We start from the raw sequence: 22,433 nt of genomic DNA on the forward strand, positions 1-22,433 counted from the left end.
TCTCATCTTCATTTTGAACAGCCAAAGGGAATAGAGAATAAAACTCTGTTTTTTTTTCTTACAAAAAATATCCAAGTATCAATGAATGAATGAACAATTTACATTCTGATTTCTAAAAGGGTTGACATTTCCTAAAATGATCATTTTCATCTAAAGCTAAAAAGCCCCCCCTAAGACAGACACAAAAATGGCAAAACACAGTTGGCCTTGAAAACAACACACTTGGCCAAAACAGCTTACTGGATTCGCAAGCTTCGCGGCGCGAACTGAAGCTACTTTAGCTTCCTTGCTTTGCAAGCTTCATCCAATTAGTCTTCCAAATGTTAATCTTCAAAGTCAAGCCTCCAAATTGCATTCAACACTTCTTCCAATTTATGATTAATCATTCCAAAGCTCTCTTGCCCAAAAATTCTACAAAACTAACAAATATGTGAAATAACTACTCAAAACAAAATAAATTAAACCTAATTGCATTTATACAAAATAGTGAGAATAAAAGTGTGTAATTACATTAAAACTTGGTAAAAGGGACCAATAAAATTATATAAAAAGTAGTACTAATTGGTCCCTAACAACACCTTCATATATGTCTGATTCAATGCGAACATCTCCGATCCCTATATGAAGATGCCCTTTGAAACTGTCTAGAGTATGCTTAGTCGCAACGACCCGCTGGGCTTTTTTCTGGGACTGCTATCGAAGTATCTTAATGGAGTCACAAAAAATAAACCAGTCTGAAAATGGAGGGGTAAGGGCCACTCCAAAGTCCACATTAGGCAGTGGAGGGAATTTTGGGGGAAACATTTCGAAAGCCATTTCGTAGCGTTTCTCATGAGGAACGTACGAAGGAATCTTTAGACTTTCCATTTTCTTTGAAAAAATTTCTTTGAGCGTGACAGCTGCTTTGCGGATGGTTCGACTAAGATCATCAGGCCTATAAGCAGTTTTAAAGTAGTTCTGAAAAGCTTGGATTTCTTTGATAAGCGTGTAAGTACCTTTTCTGGTCTTTTCCTGCACAATAAGAAAAGCTTTGTCAAAGATTTGGATAATAGAAAAGACATCACATAACTCTTCAATGTAGTATTTGGTCCACCATCTCCCAAACTCTTGAGTGCAGAGGAAGTTAGGCTCGAAGTTAAAAGGAGTAAGTTGGGTCCTGCCAGTATATCTGGCTATCTGCTTGAGGGCAGTGGCTTCATTATGGACTGCATTATAGAGAAGGAGGCTACCCTTTTTGTCATACAGGCACTTTGGAAGAACCTGAATTAACCCAAACTGTCGAGCGGCAAGGTTAGGTTGATAGGTGATCAAAGTAAACTAAACCTTTGAAGGATTAAATCGAAGGGTTAGGATCCTCGGGGTCAAGAAGGCTTCCCAAATCATTAAAGATTATGTTTCTTGGATGGAGATGGGAAAGTCCTGGTAAACCATTTTGGACCATACTTCCTAGAGGCAAATTGGGCCATGCTCGAAGTGAAAACATGGCGCTTGGCGAACATCATTATGTAGCCCATAAAAGTTGGTTGCAAGGCTTGTCCTTCGTCACTGGGAGTCAGCTGATCCAGTCGAATTCCTTTGATCATTCTATTTTTAATCTCCCCAGCTTCTTTGTCAACGAGGCCTTTGTTTGGTAGACTGCCTCAAAGGTGGCATTGAGCCAGAGTTGCAATAGCCAAAAAGGGCCAGAGAGGAGAAGATTCCCTTTTTCACCCAAATTCTTCAATTGAGTGACTCCATCACTCAATGACTCATTGAGACTTGCCAATATCATCTCACTTAGGCAAATATCATGTCCAGTATGTAGTTGATTCGCCAAGGTGAGATATTTCTTGGCAACTTGTAAAGACTTCGAGCAGAAGACAGAGTGAGACAACCATAGGGCCAAGAAAGCTATATGCTCCATGTCGGAGACAATGTCAATATCTTTGTCATGATAATGGGCGATGTGAGTCGAATATGCTGTTCGAGAGGTAGAAAAGGCTATGGTGTCTGCAACATCGATTTCAGGATCGTAGGTATATCCAGTAGGTTTTAGCCCTATGATAGCGGCTAAGTTGAAAAGCGTTGGTGTGGCGATGCCACATGGAAGGTGAAAATTATAGTGTGTACTATCCCAAAAGTATAATGAAGAAACCAATATAGAGGTGCTATACTCCAACTCTATCTTCGACAACATGATGAGGTCATAAATGCCTGTGTCTTTCCAGTTCTGGGATTTAGCTTTCTCTATTTTCTTTAACCAATCTAAATAATCAGTGGGGTCTTTGAATGTGGGGGTAGCGCGGAAAACTCTAAATCCATTGTTCATAAACCTTAAATATATGGTTTCATTAGCCTTAGGGTTTTTAGTGGTGGTTATTTCAGTGGTGGTTGAATATTGTTTGAAGAGAAGTAGATGGAGCATTTGGAAGTTCAGAAAGCGTAAAGTGTGAAATGGGTAAATTTGTGGGTTTTATAGGCGTGCTTGGAAGAGAAAATGCTTCAAATCAACATTAATGGTTGAAAAGTTAGTGGGACACGTGTCTTCCTTGGGCAGTGTGATGGAGAGATGTTAATTAATGTCTGAACCCATGATTTCCTAGAGTCTAGGAAACATGATGAGTGAAAAGATTCGGTTGTGGGATAAGGAGACGTGGTTAGGAAAAAGTAATGATGATTCTGACATCACCAGACAACTGAAGAAACTGAAAGGTTTTACAACATTGGAACACCTGGCAAAATGTCAAAGTTGTTTGAGGCGTCGAAGCGTATTCTCAAAAAATGTCTTTTTCTCTCATATGTCAAAAAATAACATTTTTGGGGGGCAACTTGTTAGCTCATAATTTCGACGCCCACTGTAGAATTACTAAAAGGGAAATCCCATGAAGAGATGTTTTCGACCATGTAGAGATGTTTCAACAGGATTTAGTATTAAAGAGATCCAATCGAAAGTCCTTGGGTAATCAGCATCAACGTACAATTAGGACTTAGAAATATTTATTCAAATAGTTGAAGGCGGTTTTCGATTCGAGATTCAAAATTCAAATAAAGGAGGGAACTGTGCTCTTATCTGAAACTGCTGAAGGTACACGTGGAGCATAATGGATATTTGTATCCATGCAAAGTGCCATGTGTCTCAACGCGATTGAAGGGCCATTAAAAATAGTTATTTCGATTGAGTATAAATAAAGGGTCTTAGTGTTAGGATAAAAGGGTGTCAAAGTCTGTACATAATCTGTAAAATTTACCAAGTACCCGTGTGAAGAGGAACCGTAAATCAAGAAATGTACGTTTGTTTACACCATTGTCAGTTATTTTGAAGTAATACAATTTACCTTTACTTTTCCAGAAATACATCTCTTTACTTTTTTTATTTCAAACAATCTTTTACTTCTTTATTTCAAACAGTTTTAATACTTCTTCATTTTGAACACTTGCCTTTGCTACTAAATTATCACCTGTTCCTTTTACAGTTTTTTTTCTTTAATTCATGTTAGCCTTTTACTGTCTAAGTTTAATCATCAGTTCCACAAACATTGTCGAAGTGTTCATAGTTACTAGAATTCACTTTAAAAAACAATGAGCACATGTCCTAGGATCAATCTGATTGATCATGTGAGTAACCAAATTTAGTAATTTGGAAGATCAACGGTTGGTTACCAAATTTCACAGTAAACAGTATGATAGAAGTCACACTCCTTTACTTAAACAAACACGATTAATTATATCCATTAATATAACTCAATGATCAAAAGATAGAAAATTCTCAGAAGAATTCTGACTTAGGACCTTCTGAACTAGAAAATCTTCTTATCCAAATAACTGATTGATTTAGAGTCAAATAATTTAGAAACACATAACTACCAATTAGAGACACAAGGAATCTGATGGAAATAAAGCATACATTAAAGACAAATGGGGATGAGACAAAGTATTAAAAAACACTTACATCATAAACCACCAATTATTATCCAACACCTGAGAAATCAAGTGTCTTAGACTTCACAAGTATTTGAGAGTAAGGATGGATGGCTTATAGGGAGGAAAAGGTGTATATGCTTATTCCTTCTATGCTAACAAATTTGGCTTTGATGTTTGCCCATTATCAACTACCGGTGGTTCTCTCTTAGGGTCTTTGTTAGTTACTCTCTTAGGGTCTTCCTATGCACTCTTTCATAGAGTCTAGTCTCTAACTCTCTTATCCACAGGGTCGTCTAACTCTGTCCCACTTCGCAGTGTTATGGCATTAACATGTCCCTTGGGATTAGGTTGTGGCTAGCCAAGAAATATTCCTGCAGGAGCAGCGATAGCCATTTTTTGTTGGGCTACTTGAGAGATTTTGGTCTCTAGAATTTTATTATGAGTGTCCATAACATCCATTTTATTATCCAAATGCTTAATAAACTTTTGGTATAAACATTTTGGTTCATAAACTCTTTATTCTGTTGAGTCTGAGACAAGACAAATTTTTCCATCATTAGTTCCAAATTAGACTTTTTTGGGGCATCAAGAGCAACAGGGGCTCCTTTATAGTTTTGGAAACTAGGTGAAGAAGTGGGTGGAAACAAAATATTATTATTCTTGTAGGAGAAATTTGGATGATTTCTCCATCCAGAACTATACGTGTTGAAATAAGGGTGTCCTTGTGCATAATTAACATGGTCAGGGTATGCTCAACTAATAATTGACAATCAACAATGACATGTTCTTGGACTCCACAAATTTCACAGTTGGGAGTCACGACATCTATGGTAGTCGCAAAGGTAATGGTTAAGTTATTGATCTTTTAAGTGAGAACATCTACTTTAAAATTCATGTGATCGAAACTGCTCACCTCATACATACCACCTTTAGGATGTGCCTTTTCAAAAGGAGTGTGTTCGCTTACCCGTTGATAGTGGTCCTGGGCCATATTCTCTATGCGTTGGTAGGCTTCTTGGAAGGGCTTATCCATCAAAGCTCCTTTTGCCGCAACATCAATAATCATTCTTGTATTATAGTGAATACCGTTGTAGAATATGTGGATTATTAACCCCTTTTCTAAACCATGATATGGGCAGAATCTCATCATGTCCTTATATCTCTCCCAGTCCTTAAAAAGGGATTCATTGTCGGCCTGTCTAAAACAAGTTATCTGGTTTCTTAATACCATTGTTTTGCTTGGCAATAAATACCTTGCTAAAAACGCCTTTTTAGCTCATTCCATGTAGTTATGGAATTCAACGGTAGGAACTGTAGCCAAGTTCGAGCTCTGTCCCTCAAGGAAAAAGGAAAAAGGCGCAATCTAATGGCTTATGGATCGACGCAATTATTTTTTAACATGTCAGTGTACTGCACAAACACGTAAATGTGTAAATTTGGGTCCTCAATTGGACTACCAGAGAACTGGTTCTACTGCACGATTTGCAGTAGAGAGGGTTTTAACTCAAAGTTGTTAGTCTGAATTACATGGTTAACAATACTAAAACGTGGCTCGTCCTGAGATGGAACGACAAAGTCCTTAAGAGGACGATTTTTCGTTTTCAGCCATTTCTAAATGAAGTTGCTGTAATTGGCGCCTAACACATAGGTATCACCCGATTTCGTTGATTGATTCCACTAAGATCCCGATACTACGGGTTCTTCGCATATAACCTACACGATGAGGAAATTAACTAAAATTAATGCCTTAATCTAGACGGTGTAACAACAGAGTATGATATTTACGTTATTGGTTCTCGGCAATGACGCTAAAAACTGGATGCGGTCGCAAGTGTATCACTTTATCACGTTTAGTATAAAAAAGATTATCGATCCCACAGAGACCAATCAACAACTATTGTTCTCTACTATTACTATGTTTATCTAAGGCGATGAGAATAGTTTTGATCGATAAAAGCAAAAATTAAACTGGGTTTAATTTAATTATGAAAACGAGAGACCCAAATGCAATTCTCGTTACTTATATTTATAATGAGACAATATTTTATTTTAGAAAAAGGATTAAGGTTAAGGTACTTGTCCACTTTCGCGTGACCGATACCTAATATTAGATATGTAGTCTAACTGCCTGCTTTCGTGTGTCTAACTTTTTACAGTGCAAAATCTCCTTTGGAAAATAATCACTTTTATTTACTTAAAAAAGTTGCTTTCGGTTGAAAAATTAATTTAATGGCACTGTTCACTTTCGCGTGTCCTGTACCAGATTTTAAGTGTATAAACGTCCGCTTTCGCATGTCTAGTTATACTCTTAAAATGACCTTTTTGAAAATTGGATTTTTCCAAATTAATAAGAAAAATCTTTCGTAGTGTTTAAAATTAATTACTGAATTTTTCTACAGTCAGATAAAAGTTTCACTCTTTCGAGTTGAAATCGATATCGCTACATTTTTGCTTTCGAAACAAACTTTAGTTATAAAAATAAAATTTATTCAAACACAAAAATAATTCTCATTATAAACCTTAAATTTACAACTCGTTATAGCATCGTCGGTACGACAGTCCTCACATTCCGGACTTAGCTAATTTAAGCTAACATGGCTGAAAAACTAAACATACATGATTTGTTCATATTTTAAATAATAAACATTAAAATAAACATGAACGAAACCGTTGCAGTAAAGTAAAATAGAAGAAAATAGAAACATGGATAATAAAACTAGAGTATAATATCAACTGCTCCGAAGGGAGACTTATATCTGGTACAGAAAAACTAGAAATAAAATGCAGAAAAACTATGTTGGCAAGATTAAAGCAGCAGGTGTACAATGACATACATATTTTGCTCCAAACCTAAAATTAAAATTGCAATAATCACTAAATGTGAGCAATTATCACTTTTACATAATATAATTTCAGGCTAATCCAAAGTTTGGATTCTAAAATAGCTTATATACCTTTTTCTGAGTCCTAAAAGGCCTATTTATAATGTCAGTCCGTGCTAGAAGTTATTAAAATGTGTCTAAAGTGGTGAGGGAGAAAACTGAAAAATGGAGAAACTGTTTCTGAAATAGGGAGAAGTTGTTGGACTAAGGTGCCATGACGCTTCATCCGTCATGTAGGTGACAGTCATTGTCTTCATGATAGACCGTCTCTCATCCAGCTAAGCCATAACTTCTTCATTTCTTTGAATTTTGGCTGACGGATTGACCTCCCTGATGGGTGACAAATGTCATTACAACAGAAATCTTGCTCCCCCCTGTTTTCGCCATTTTTCTCTGTTTTGTCGCATGAAAGCTTCCAACCACGAGTACCTAAAATAGACATTCACTATCGGCATAATATTACAAAAAGATATGAAAATGTCATTAAAACACATGCATCGAGTCAAAATACACTATATGTTTATGAGTCATCATGGCTCTCGAAGAAAAAAAACATGGACATTTCTTTTACTACTCATGTTAGAACAAGTGAAAAAAGATTAAGAAGAAAATGAGAAGAGGTGGGAAAAAATGGTAGAAGGCACACCTCTATTTATACTAAAAAAAATATCCAACATATATGAGCTAGATGAATTGACGTCTGCTCCTATGACTTTTACATAGTCACCAATTTAATTGACTAGATTAGGTGTAGCCACCAATTCAATTGTCTAGACCACTTATTAATAGAGTTGCCAACTGGATTAGCTAGTGCTCTGCATTCTAATTTTTTGTTGTTTGAAACATGAGTACTTTGGAAATTTATGGGTAAAAATGATTAATTGAGGAATTTTGTTGGAAAAGTTGGTAGTTTTGAAAAAAATAAATCTTAATGCAAACCAACACAAATCAATCTAATCACTTCACACAAAATCTCATTGATCCCCTTCATACAACCATGTTCCTGCAATCAACCTGCCGCTCTCCGTACATGGATGTTTCTAGGGCTTACCTCCCGCTGACATGTCATCTTCCTTGCCTCCGTTGATCTCTATTTTTGGTTTGTTTTTGTTTGTCATAAGCTAGTCGTCGACTGCCATGAGAGTTCCCAGTGCTTTGTAATGGAAAAAGTTAGGAGTGAACCTCAAAGAGAGAATGAAATGTACCATGATATTAAAAATAAATTAAAATATTTTTTGAGTTTTCTTTATTATTGAATTGGGAGTGATTGAAATTTAGATTTTCTGTAATAACACAAAACAAATTTTTATTTTAAATTTGATGAAAGAAATTGAGACTGATACAACACAATAGTGAAGATGAAAGAATAAAATAGAACGATGAAATCAGGTGGATATTGATACGACCTGCACGACGGCAGCGACACAAAACTATGGCTGATTACAAGGTATAAGGCAACAATTCTTTCATAAGTTGAGAAATATGTTTTTTTTGTTTGAACTAAAAAAATATAATTTATATTTTTAATAAAAAGAAAGAAGATATATGCATGATGATGTGAAGTGTTTCATTGATGGAATTGTGAAGATCGACTAAAAGGAATGGTGCCTTTCTCGTGTAAAAAACATTAAAGTCTTTTCGGATGTTTAATAATATTACATGTATCTTCTCCCAAATGCGAGACTCAAATATTAATCCCTCTAGAGATGGGATGCGACAATGTGAGAAAAAAACATTTTTCAAAATAATTTAATAATGTGTATTTTTTCAAAATAATCCCTCTAGAGCTTGAACTAATAATGTGTATGAAGAGGTCTTCTATCATATAAGGTGAACATACAATTTCTAATGTCTCCATTAAGCCATTTGTTTTAGGAAATGATATTTCCACTCTTATATGTGCTCCTCCACTACCGTGAAAAGTCACAAGTGCCCCTAGCATCCAGAGATGCATCTCCGGACACATCTTTTTCACACACCTCAAATGAAATTGATGAGAAACCCTTATTCTCTTAAAATTTACTCTAGAGATGCATCTCAGTATGTATAAAAGGTTAATCGAGAGATGCATCTCTGTAACACCCCCTTAGTTGAATATTCAACGAGATTTCTAGAGATGCATCTCCGAAATATGCCATGTTAATACAAACAAGAAACAATAAGGAACAATGGAAAAGGAATGGAACAACAACATAAATTAACTTCAAAATAAATATTACATAGATAAAAGTTAAAGTTAACATAAATTTAACATTACATTTAATTATAAATTGGTGGTTCAGGATGTTGCAATGTCCTTAGAATATTTCCAGTCGATCTTGCAATCTTGCGTCCACTTCAATCAGACCCTTTGTAGAGTCGCGGTAAAAGATACATCACATAACCCTTAAATCGTCATTCGTTTTTAGTTTAAGCACGGTGAACCATATCTTTCCTTCGCTGTCAATCGATGGTGAACAATTATCGAGCTTGACAACTCTCCGATTTTTTGGATATTGCAGGAGATATTCAATTTGGGTGGTTTTGTGCCATTTTAATACACAAATTCAAGATATGGATATGTATTCATTCTTGTTTGTGTAAAGAAAATAGAAGGATATACCCTATTTATAGAAGTTGTAGATCAATAAGGAACTTACAAATCCTATCATATCATCCAGGGGCTTTACGAAGATGCACACCCGTGTAGTCCCCTATTTCGTATTTTAAAATAATTTAAAGATGTTTTCGGAGATCCATCTTCGGATACGCCCTATTTGTTTCAAAACTAGTGGGATTTACGAAGATGTACATGTGTAAAGTCGCCTATATTATTTTTTTAATAAGTAAAAAGTGTGTCCGAAGATACATCTCCGGATCCACAGAATCCATTGTTCACACAAAACCAGTGTATTATGCAGTACAAAAATTAAAAGCACAAAAGCATAAATTAGAAGCACAAAAATTGTCCAAAAATTACCACACAATTTTATAACATTATGGATAATATTGCATACAAAAAAACAAGTTACATTATTAGATTAAAAATAAAATATATCAAAACATTTGTCTCTACCTAAATCTATTGGCGGTTTCTTCTTTGGCTTTTCCTTATTTACTTCTCTTTCAACGTCGCTCAACTCGGTGAACTCTTCCATTCTTTCTAGAAAGTGATCCGACCAAGTTTCAATATCTTGGATGAAATGTGTTGTCCATTCTGATGATGTCTTTGGTATAGGATATCCCAGTTTCAAATAAACCTGAACAAAGTGTTGTGTTTTTGAAATCCACCCAATACACATGATGCGTTCGGATGGATTTAGAGGTGACCTACTCCGAAATGGAAAGAATGTTTCCAAGAAACCATATCATGTTAAATCAATACACAACCTATAATAAGTATTTTCTATAAGATGTCTCATTTCCAGGAAGCGCGTCCATTTTTGAAATGGTGTCGGACCACTAAGACAAGGAAAAAAAGCATTGAGAATTGCATCGTAATTTTCTTTGTTTCCATATAGCTTTGTGTATGATTCCTTATGCACCATCATCTTTTGTATAAGATGGCAATGTACAAATTGATAGTCGTTCTGTCCTTTACCAAGCAAACCCGAAACAACTTGAAAACCACAATTGTCGTCATCTTCAACATTTACAATTCACTCAATGTATTTTTTGCATAAAAACGACATCTCTTCAATGTGTTCGATTTTTGGTAAAGGTGGTGGAGGAGATCATTTGTTAATGCGAGCATCCTTGAAAGTACTTTTTTGGGATTTTGGAATCGGAGAATCCATAAACTGTGAGCCAACATGTTCATAGTATGAAGGAGACAATCACGTGAAGTTGTCACTTTATGTCGGTTTAACCTTTTTAGGGGCACCATTTGTTTTAACCGATTCCAAAAATGGTTTCAAGTCCATTATTTCTGGATAGGCAGACTTCCTCAATGGCTCTTTGATATGCAATTTCATGATGTCATCAACTTTCATGAATCTCTCTTGGATGACCTCACACTCGATTATAATAGTATGTTTGATTTATCATCCTTCATCGCGCCGCCTTCATCAAAAAGAAGCATTTTCTAGTGAGTAACAACTCCATCCATACATAATGGTTTTTCAATCTTCATCTTCTTTTAAATTAAACAAGCATATGGAAGACGATACGTCTTTCTAAGTGTACATCCATACTTTGAGCTATCTGAACCTGTTTTATCTGCTCGTTTGGCTTCGTGAAAAATAAAATTCAATGCCATCCAAGATACATTACCAACCAACTGTGAATAAAGGATGTTGTCTTTAAATTTGTGTTCTAACATAGTAATGCTCCGACCAAAAGATGTATGTATCTTATTGTGTTGGTTTCAGAGAATTTGGTTCACAATGTCCCAATATCGAAAAAAATCACCTTTATTGTTTCCCATTCAATTCTTCAGCCTATGATATGCAAATTCAACTCTGTTAGTTATTTTAATGCCAAAGTGTCGAACTTTATCGTTATACGCACAAACAATCTTCTCTTTAACCTGATCCTAAATAGTGCCTTCAACATATTTCATCAAATCTGGATATCTTGCACACACACTCCTGAAACGTATTACAAATTCAACATATAATTCCTTTGTGCAAGAATTTATTATACCATTCCATACATCCATTATATTTTCCACCACCACACCAGATTTGACGATTTTTTCCATATTCAAGTTTGACTAGTTTGGTGCCTACCGTTGATTTTACTCGACTTCTCATACTTTTGGTAATGCGATACTTACAAAGTAATACAAATGATGTAAGAAATGCCGTTGCAACCGAATTCATCAATACGGTGTCATGATCGATGATTATTACTTGTGGCACATTTTCTTGGTCCTTCAACGTAGTCATGTATATTTCCAAAGCCCATGTAATGTTGTCCTATTTTTCGTATTCCAAAAATTCAAAACCGAATAAAAAATTCATCTTCGTAGAAGTAACACCAATAATTTCCAGGAGTGAAAATCTATACTTGTTTCTTTTTTTATGTTGAATCAGTTATGAGCACGGTTGGTAAAGTGTTAAACAACGTAATGGAATTGGGATGACTCCAAAATGTATCTTGAACAATGACTTTATCCTTACAAACTCTGTACCTAGAAACAAATGCATCATCTTCCAAAAGCTTCAACACTTGTTGCATCTCAGATCTTGGTCCTCTTACGACCTTGTTGTTTCGAGCATGCACATTGTATATTTGCTTGATATTTGAAACACTTAGAGGTCTTTTCCGTTTCAAAGATACAAGTATTTTTTTGGAGCAACCATATTTAATATCATTTCCGAAGAAAGTTCCCTTTCCTCAAAACAAGTCGGCATACAAAGGGATGACCAACTAGCTTGCCAGTCAAGGCATGATTATGTATATCGGAAATCACATTGAATTTCCATGTTTCATCCGCCGTACGGTGTTTGCGTAATTTAAATAGACATTCATATTTTCTCGATTCCGTGTCATCTCGTTTCAACGTCCTAATTAGTGGTTGGTACATGCCATTTCTTTCACATCTCATTGTTACAAATGTTTGTCTTATATCTGAATCATTGTCGAACTTTCAGATTACAACGCCAAATCCCATTTTCCTGGCCTTCATGCACACCCATTGTAGCATATGTTAACGAATAATAAACTCTTGTTTATTCATAAATTATGCATAAACATCTATCTCAACAATGACCGGTCGAGCACCCGGTGTAAATCATCATTCACTTTATCCAATTTAACATCATGTTTCACTTCAATTGGTTTAACATTCACACTAGCAATAACTTTGGGAAGAATATCCAGGTGCACTATCTAATGATATCAATAACAGAAAAGCATATTCAATAATCAAAATATGACGATATTCCGGATATGCATATCTGGATCACACCAAACTTTGTCCGGAGATGCATATTCAGATTCAACGTTCTTTTGTTTAGCTCTAAAACCGATTAATGCAAGGAACGAGGGATGAAATGAATGAACGTTACCTGCAATTCCAATATCTATCTGGACCACACCAAACTTTGTCCGGAGATGCATATTCAGATTCAACGTTCTTTTGTTTAGCTCTAAAACCAGATTAATGCAAGGAATGAGGGATGAAATGAATGAACGTTACCTGTAATTCCAATATTTTTTGTTTCTTTTGATATGATAAAACCAAAGAATGATGTTTTGGTGTTAAAAAGTTGATTGAGAGTGAAAGATTTTTTTAAGGGGTTTGAAAATGAAGTATGTTTGTGCATGAAGAAGAAAATCATACAAGGTGGTGTTTTATCCAAATTCCCGCTTGACATTTTCAGAGATTCATCTTTGGAAACATCACCGAGTCATTAAATAAAATAGCTCAGTGAATAAAAACACCATAAATGAGTACATGAGATATTTCGGAGATGCATATCCAGATACACCTTAAATTATATACATAGATGCATCTCCGGACCATATTTTGTTCAAAATGGGATGAATCTAAAAAAAACAGTCTGGTGTGATTTTGGATGCGTCAGAAAATACATATCCGAATGTATGAAGAAGGTTTTTGGGTTTTCAGAGGTGTGATATGCACATATAAAGATGTAACGAGCAATTCCCTTTGTTTTTTTTAAATATATTTTTGTGAATGTAGACATTATAATTTTTTACATTTTTAAATTTAAAAGATACCATGATTGTGGATAAACTCGTCTTCCCTTCATTTTTTTTTGGATAAATTAATGTTTTATACCTGCATCTTCAAATATGTCTGTTTTATCTTTGTCTGTTTTTTCATATTTTTGTAAAAGTGACCTAAACGAAATGTACATGCTTTTTCTTTTTGGACAAATTAATATTTTATACCTGCACCCTCAAATATGTTTATCTTATTTTTTTTAGGACTTTTACGAAATTGATTTAAAGAGAACATACATATTTTTTTTTTTGGATAAATTAATATTTTATACATGCACCCCAAAGCTAAAATGCGTCCTTGCTGTCTTACCTATTTTTTTTCTTCAGAATTTTGTAAAATTGACCTAAAGGAAACATACATGTTTATCATCTCGAACTATCGGAGTCAATTGCTCTTAAATGAAATTTTCTATTTTTAATTTGCTTAAATATAATCTTACTAAATAATATTTAAAATATACAAAATTGATTTAGAGATATATTTTAGAGATTAAGTTAATAATTTAGTTATTATTTATCTTCTACAATTCATCGAAGCATAATATTATTACTATTAATATTGAAACTAACAATTGAATCTAAAAGAAGTGAATGAATGAATGAATTGGAAGTGCATTGATTAGGGTTTGAGAATGGGTCGAAGCTTGTCACGTTCGCCACCTCCATACAGAAGAAGACACTCCCGATCTCGATCTCCGTCTCCATCTCATCGCCGAAACCGACGCCACCGTAGACACAGAAGCAGAACCTCTTCTTCACCCTCTCCTCCACCCAGATCACGCACTCCCTCTCTTAGACACAAAAAACACCATCCTCCAACCCTAAACAACAAAAGGTATTATTACATTTGCCTTTGTTTTGTTTCACCTTTCATCTGTTTATGTTAATTATAGTTTAATTCATTAATCATGTTAATTATCCTCTAGTTTATTAGTTAGTTATTTCTGTTATCGGTCCCTTCTATAAAAATGGTGCTTCTTTGTATTGAACTATTATTCAGAAAATTTCTTTAAGAGTTGATATCTTTCTACGATTCTCTATGACGGTTTCTGGGTATAGTAATTACATTACTTATTTGTTTGTGTATATTTCTTTTATATTCATCAATGTTGATTTATTACGAAGCACGGACACTTCAAAATAGTTGCTGAATGTATCCGATACGCCTATACGCTCCGATACGTCGCTATACGTGGCTAATATATAATTTTACGTAGTATCCTATATTTTTTTAATGATTGACGTATCGGCCTATCAGATACTTGTATCGTGTCCGTGCTTCGTTAATTGATATCTTTTAATATTTTGCATTTGGTAGTAACAAGGCTCCACTTGAGGAGGATTTGGAACTGTTGGAAGAAGATACTGCAAGAAGAATAGAAGAAGCTGTTCGAAGAAATGTGGAGGAGAGGCTTAAGTCTGAGGAAGTCAAGTTAGAAATAGAAAGGCGCATAGCAGAGGGATTGAAGAAGAAGTTTGATGATGTTGAAATTCAACTTCAAAAAGAAAAGCAGGAAATGCTTGCTGAAGCTAGAAGAAAAGATGTAAGTATTCGGTGCCCCTTGTTCTGTGAAAAAGATAATAGGGGGAAGTTCTTGATAATTCTGAAATTATATTTGGAGTGGGTTTCAAATATTGAAACTTATTGAAACTGTGATAGTTTTTGAGAGATTGATAATTTGTGTATGGATAAAGTATTTGTTTGAGATATATTATAAGCATCTTTGCCTGGTAAACTAGATGCCACCTTGAAGATCTTTGTGGCATTGGTGACAAATTATAGTCAGATCATAAACAGGTTTTTGGATATACAATGGATTTCCCAAATTTGATTCAAGATTTGTACTGAAACATTAACTTAAACTTTGCATCATTGACATTAAGTTTCTTCATTCATTAGCACTATAATAATCAGGCAACTGTGTTGAATGAGTGTCTATCGTTTAACGAGTTTCTTAACCGATATATTATTTGTATCTAAAAAAGGGCATACTACTTTTATTTTGGGGGTAGACTGAAATCTTAATCATGTTCCTTATTTTTTTCCAGTGTCCTCATTTGAGGATTGTGTTGTGTTTGTTGACATTCTGTAGGCACAAGCTCGAAAAGAGAGAGAAGAGCTGGATAAGATGCTTGAAGAGAATAGGAGGAGAGTGGAAGAGTCTCAGAGAAGAGAAGCTCTAGAGCTACAACGGAAGGAAGAGGAACGACAAAGGGAATTAGAGATGATTCGGAGACAGAAAGAAGAGTCTGCTCGGAGAAAGAAACTCGAGGAGGAAGAGCATGCTTATCAAAACAATTCTATGGGCAGGAACAAATCTAGGGCTAACTCTTATGGTTTGTAATTACTATTAGGCAATGTCATTCTATACCCCCAAACTTATCTTTACGAATGTACCTTTGTTAGGAAACCGTGATATTGAATGAAAAATTTGATACTCCTACAGTTGAGCTTGCAAGTTTGATTACAATTGACAAGATCAAAGAAATTTTTTGAATGTTATTTTCTTCAAGTTACTACTGTTTTGAGATTCATTTGAATTGCATGACAGAATGGTCTTCCTCTTTCACTTCACTGGTTTTGAAATTTTCATTCTGCAGAGTAGTTAATGATCAAACATACACTTACAAGAATGTTATGTTAAGACTCCCCAATCAAATATGTGGTGGAGTCTTGTTGTGTAATATTGCAGAGTTGTAGGAAACTAGTTATTGAAATTTGAATTGTTTGGTGACTGAGTAAGGTGAGAATGATGATAGATGGGCATGTACTACCAATAATCATATTCACATCATGCTATAATTGAGTAAGGAATAGCTTTACTCAAAGGGAACAAGTCAAACATGTCTCATAGTCATATAGACCTGCTACCTTTTTTTTTTTTTACTGTACTAGTATTCTTTTGGAATAATGTTAGGCAATCTTCCTATTCCTAAATCTAAATGTAGTCATTAGTCACTGAAATATTGTTTTATTTCAATCCTAATGCGCACTTGTCTAAGAAAAAACCATTTTTTGAGGGATTCTTATCTGATTTTTCCAACATTTGTCTGATTTTTTCAATTCTTTGATGCTCTTTCTTGTGTTATTTTTTAGAAGAATGGTACAAAGAACTATTTATTTCTAGGCCTCTCATAGTGTCCAACACTTCTTGTATGAGTGTCATACAAGAAGTGTTGGACACTATGATAGGCCTAGAAATAAATAGCTCTGTGTACCATTCTTCTAAAAAATAACACAAGAAAGAGCATCAAAGAAGTGGGTAATAACACAAGAAAGAGCATCAAAGAAGTGGGTAGGGACTGCACCAAATTTTTGTCCGGACATTTAGCTATGTTATGATCAGCATGGTAAATGTAGAATGTGAATTCAGCTGCATTAAGTATTGTGTACAAATTAATATCAACATCACATTATACCAAAAAGCAAATGTAAACATCACATATTCACATTCAACCTGACTATATTTATTGCAAGACAGAATATAAAATATAATTTGCAACAATATTGGGATAATATCTTTGTCTATAAAACCTTCTCACCTAACCAAAAAAGATAACCTACCTACCTTTTTCTTTCCATCTCAATGGATGCGTAGAATTGAAACAAAACTCAGTCTCCACTCTTTGTAGCAAATTAGTAAACCAGTTTGTCCACCCAACTTATCTAATCTAATCACTTCCCAACTTTACCCTTAAACATAATATTAAGACAAACTTATATCATACACTACATTTTTCTATAGGTTCAATGATTCGTATTCATTTTATGGTTCACCCAATTCATGATACTCCTACATTAATTAGTCATCCAAAATGATCTATCATACTTTACAAAATTGGTTTCTAGAGGGAATATGTTAATATAATATATTGTTCAATTTGAAACTTTTGACATACTCATTCATGCTCAAAATTCTCAAAATTAAATATCTGTTGATATAATATATTGTTCAATTTAAAACTTTTAACATTCTTCTTCAAGTTCAAAACTAAATATCTGAATCGTGAAAATAAATGATGCGTGTTATGATAAAAGAAACATGATAATATTAATAATATGTAGTTGGAGTAATTCAATTCTATGAAACTAAACTAAATGATGATTGCCCACTTATAAAGACACCTCAAGTCATGTATTGTGTTTCATCACTTGACAATATCTATTAATCACTAAAAAAAACTACAAAATACAAAATTGTTGTCCCTCGTTTAGTTTAGTTGAAGACAACTTCTCTTAATTGTATGTGTTAGATACTCCTAACGTTTTTGTCACAACCTTGTTACTTTACCTTAGATTTTGCCACCACCACGTTTTGCAAATAATAATAATAATAATAATAATAATAATAATAATAATAATAATAATAATAATAATAATAATAATAATAATCTACCAAAACGCTAGATCCGGTATTTGTTGCGACACTACACTCATAACTCAAAACTTAACTTCCCATTCACCACTAAACCTATATTACGTCTCTCTAATTACTTACTTAACCCTTTATAAAACGTTACAATTAAGATCCCTCATTTCTCATGTGATTTATCAAGATTTAACACCATTTCTCTACCAAAAAAAACTTATAAATATTCACTCTTCTTCCTCACTCAACATATTTTTATAACTTCACTCATCATATAAGTCCTTCTTGTGCAACCTAATGTTCATGGCTACACTAAATTGTTCAAAATGTGTCATGTTGGTGACACTTTTAGTAACCATGTTTTTCATCATTCCAACTTCCTCAACCTCAAGAGGATCTCTCAGCCCTCACAAAATCTCTCATCACGGCTTCCGAGTCGCTCTTCGCCATGTTGATTCGGGCAAAAACTTGACGAAATTCGAGCGAGTTCAACATGGCATCAACCGCGGACATAGCCGACTCCAAAGACTTAACGCAATGGTGTTATCATCATCATCAACAAGTCATGATTCTTCTCAGTTCGAAGCACCGATTCGTGCGGGAAATGGCGAATATCTAATGGAACTATCCATTGGAACACCACCAGTTTCTTATCCAGCAGTTCTAGACACAGGAAGTGATCTCATTTGGACTCAATGTAAGCCATGCTCACAATGTTACAACCAACCAACACCAATCTTTGATCCAAAAAAATCCTCAACTTTTTCAAAACTCTCATGTAGTAGCAACCTATGCAGCGCTTTACCTTCCTCATCTTGTAACAAAAACGGTTGCAATTATGTTTATTCATATGGTGATAACTCAATGACACAAGGTATTTTAGGCAGTGAAACATTCACTTTTGGTGATGAAAGCAACAAAAAAAACAAAGTTTCTGTTCAAAACATTGGTTTTGGTTGTGGTGAAGACAATGAAGGTGAAGGATTTGAACAAGCTTCGGGGTTAGTTGGATTAGGACGAGGTTCTCTATCTTTGGTTTCTCAACTAAAAGAACAAAAATTCTCTTATTGTTTAACCTCAATGGATGACACAAAAGAAAGTGTTCTTTTCTTAGGTTCTCTTGCAAATGTTCATGTCACAAAACATGTCACAACACCACTTATTACAAATCCATTACAACCCTCTTTTTATTATCTTTCGCTCGAAGGAATCTCGGTTGGTGACACAAGATTATCCATTGAGAAATCAACTTTTGAGGTTAGTGATGATGGAAGTGGAGGCATGATTATTGATTCCGGCACAACGATTACTTACATTGAAGAAAATGCTTTTCATTCATTGAAGAAAGAGTTTATATCACAAACGAATTTACCCGTCGATGAATCGGGTTCGACCGGATTAGATGTTTGCTTTAGTCTTCCATCAGGGAAAACACAAGTTGAAATTCCAAAACTTGTTTTTCATTTTAAAGGCGGTGATTTGGAGTTGGCGGGCGAAAATTATATGATCGGTGACTCGAGTTTAGGCGTGGCTTGTTTAGCTATGGGAGCTTCTAATGGAATGTCTATATTTGGTAATGTTCAACAACAGAATATTTTGGTGAATCATGATCTTGAGAAAGAAACTATTTCTTTTGTTCCTACTCAGTGTAATAAATTGTGATGAGTTTGTGTTATATGGTTATTATGGACTCATCAAAATCTCTTTATTTCTTTGTTTGTTTTCTATGTTGTCTTAGAACTAGTATTGTTTTTATGATTGCATTTCTTAGTTGGTTTAACAATATTATGATGGTTTTCACTTTTCATTCTATAAATCTAAGTAATCTTCATCGATCAATCATGTTGCATTGCATACATTAGTGGATGATAGAGTGTTGTCGTAAAATTTACCACATTGTAAGATACAATGTGTTTGCTCAACGACCCTACCCACCTTAATTTTTTTCCATAGGTAGATGAATACTCTAGTTAAACTTATAGCTTGTTTGGTTTTTATTAACCACTCAAGTCCAATGAGTTGATTAAATGTTAAGACTCTAGTTAAAGCTTATAGCTTGTTGGTTTCATATTCTAGAGCTTCTTAGTTTTTTTTAAGCTTGTTATTTGTAAAAACCTCTTTTATACTTTATTTTTCTTCAACCTAAAAAAACACTTTAATTTTTCTTTTGTGTGAGCTCAAATGAATATCTTATTCATCATTGATGGACTAATTCCTCCATTTCGATGGTCTCGTAAAAAAACTATTTTGTTTTCTTTTGATTGGATATATAATTTTAATAATAAAATTAGTATCATTTATTAAAATACCTTTATTAATTGTAGTTAATAGAGTAGTTGAATAAAATGAAAGTTAATAAATAAGAATATAGTAATAGAAAAAAATAAAAAATATCGCATTTGTATTATAAAGAGACAATTATTTTGAGATAGAGAAAAATGCAACTGAGATACTTAGACGGTGAAAGTATAATTTTGGAATGACACTCTTAATATAGAGTTAACTATTAGTCGATCCTAACGAATCATCACCAATTCTAACTAACTAATTGAGTTAGTTACACGATATACATAAGATATACATGAGTAATTCTAACTAACTTAGTCTCTAAGTGAAGAATTACTATAATACTCCCCTTACAAGATTACGGGGGTTGGAAGATAACATTGAGTTTGGACCAAAGTTCTTGAAACACTTTGTTACTGACGACTTTGTTAATGTATTAACAATTTGTAGACTTGCAGTACATGTGGAATGAACATTTTTTTTTGAACATTACTCTTTCATTGATAAAATGTATATCAAGCTCAATGTGCTTAGTTAATACATGTAGAAATGGATTGTGTAATAGGTGGACATCACTTAAATTGTTACATAGCATAACAATTGGAATGTATGATATGCCAAGCTCAATGAGTAATGTTTCAATCCACGAGGGTGCAAATGTGGTATATTAAAGAGCCTTATATTTGAACTCCATGTTGGACCTTGAAACTAAAGACTACTTTCTAGAGCTCTATGTAACAAGGTTAGGCCCAAAGAAAATGCAAGAGGTAGATACAAATCTTTCGTCATTAAGGTTATTCACCCAACCTCTATCACTATAAGCTCTAAGAGAGAACCCGTTGTCAGCAATGGTAAGCCTAAGAGACATAACAAAGTGAATTGTGTCACTCAGGTATCTAAGTTAAGTACGTTTCTAACTACAAACCAGTGACAAAACAATGTGAATTGTGCCACTGAATTATCTAAGTATCCTAATACCTATAAACCAATGATAATTGAGAGGGTTAGCCATAATCTGACAGGTTTTGTTTACACTATGTGAAATATTTAGTACAATGAGTGTCACATATTGCAGTGAACCAATAACTGACCTGTACTGGTGAGGTTCAGAGAAGATATCATAACAATGCTTTCTTAGTTTGTAGGTGTCGAGCATTGTAGTAGGCATCAGATTGACATCCACCATATAAGATTTGTTTTGAATAACAAATCATGTACGTGCTTTTAGGAGATAAATCAATAATAAGGATGTCATCTACATATACTATAGCATATAAAATGATACCTTGATGAAAGTATATTAAGAGAGAATAATAACACTTGCTTCCGGTGAATCCAAAATGCAAAAGAGCTTCATGCAGATTGTTACACCACTTTCTAGATGTTTGCTTTAGACCATAAAAGGTTTTGTGTAACTCGTACACTAAAGTCTTATAAGTGTTGAGAAATTCAAAAGGTTGTTGTTGCATATACACCTTTTCCTCAAGTATACCGTTGAGATTTTTTTTTTTTGATATCGATTTAATGCAATTTCCAGTGAGTCGAATCACTCCACTTTCTTTTAACTCCCAAAGTCTTAAAGTATTTCTTCTGTGGATACATTTGATAAAAACATGCATATTTATGACTCAACTCTTTTGTGTTTCCAATTTTTTTACCATTAGTATACTAAAACTCTTATAACCATCCTTATCTTAGGTAACCACACTCTAGGATGTAACTGGTTTTATAAAAAATGAAGCCTTTATACTTCAAGTTATCAAAACCTTTGAACCTGAAGTAACCCCTAGATTTTTCCCTTTTTGGTTTTCCCTTTTCTCAGTCCTCTCTCTTGAAACATTCAAGCCTTTTTAATTATCGTCAATCTTCGACTCTTTCATCTTTGTTAACTCATTGGTTCTTATCACCGATTGGACCTCCTCCTAGGTAAATAATATATTCATTACCACAAAGAAAAGTATCCTTGAAGTACTCAAAATCAATATTTTAAAAACTCGACGGATCACCAAACTGATGAAGGTATTGTGTCATTGATTTATTGGCCGAACCATTAGATCACTGTCTGAATTACATGACTAAACCGATAATTCGGTTGAATAAATAGATATCTATAACAAAGCTATATAGTTATTGAACCGATTGAACTAGATAATCCGACCTCTAAAAAAATCAGGACACCCACGAAATTCCAAAATTTCAAAATATCATAATTTTACAAATTCAATATTTAAATTCAAATTTTAAATATAATCATCATACACAACAAAATAGTACAAAATATAAATTCAAATAAATTTTGAATAAAATAGTACAAAATACA

The 22,433-nt window shown here is 34.1% G+C and overlaps 2 protein-coding genes and 1 non-coding gene across 3 annotated transcripts; all 3 read left to right on the plus strand.

Annotated features, from left to right (window-relative positions):
- Nucleotides 1-5,021: 5,021 nt before the first annotated feature.
- On the plus strand, nucleotides 5,022-5,128 carry LOC127089157 (small nucleolar RNA R71). Its single transcript, XR_007790929.1, has one exon. It is a non-coding gene; the product is annotated as a small nucleolar RNA R71 (small nucleolar RNA).
- An 8,831-nt stretch (nucleotides 5,129-13,959) lies between these two features.
- LOC127078977 (uncharacterized protein At1g10890) lies at nucleotides 13,960-15,960 on the plus strand. The gene is made up of 3 exons (XM_051019395.1): nucleotides 13,960-14,292; nucleotides 14,776-15,001; nucleotides 15,551-15,960. The coding sequence occupies exons 1-3, from the start codon at nucleotides 14,090-14,092 to the stop codon at nucleotides 15,800-15,802; spliced, it is 681 nt and encodes a 226-aa protein (XP_050875352.1). The 5' UTR covers nucleotides 13,960-14,089; the 3' UTR covers nucleotides 15,803-15,960.
- A 2,017-nt stretch (nucleotides 15,961-17,977) lies between these two features.
- On the plus strand, nucleotides 17,978-19,666 carry LOC127078978 (aspartic proteinase nepenthesin-1). Its single transcript, XM_051019396.1, has one exon. The coding sequence runs from the start codon at nucleotides 18,125-18,127 to the stop codon at nucleotides 19,487-19,489; it is 1,365 nt and encodes a 454-aa protein (XP_050875353.1). The 5' UTR covers nucleotides 17,978-18,124; the 3' UTR covers nucleotides 19,490-19,666.
- Nucleotides 19,667-22,433: the final 2,767 nt, after the last annotated feature.

Source organism: Lathyrus oleraceus, chromosome 5 (genome assembly GCF_024323335.1).
Source record: "Lathyrus oleraceus cultivar Zhongwan6 chromosome 5, CAAS_Psat_ZW6_1.0, whole genome shotgun sequence".
NCBI lineage: Eukaryota > Viridiplantae > Streptophyta > Magnoliopsida > Fabales > Fabaceae > Lathyrus > Lathyrus oleraceus.

What these genes read in the sequence shown, in the direction of transcription:
- LOC127078977 (XM_051019395.1), top strand. Translation starts at nt 14,090, where the DNA reads ATGGGTCGAAGCTTGTCACGTTCGCCACCTCCATACAGAAGAAGACAC. An exon ending in CCAACCCTAAACAACAAAAG is followed by an intron (nt 14,293 to 14,775) that starts GTATTATTACAT and finishes TGCATTTGGTAG; the next exon opens with TAACAAGGCTCCACTTGAGG. An exon ending in CTGAAGCTAGAAGAAAAGAT is followed by an intron (nt 15,002 to 15,550) that starts GTAAGTATTCGG and finishes GACATTCTGTAG; the next exon opens with GCACAAGCTCGAAAAGAGAG.
- LOC127078978 (XM_051019396.1), top strand. Translation starts at nt 18,125, where the DNA reads ATGTTCATGGCTACACTAAATTGTTCAAAATGTGTCATGTTGGTGACA.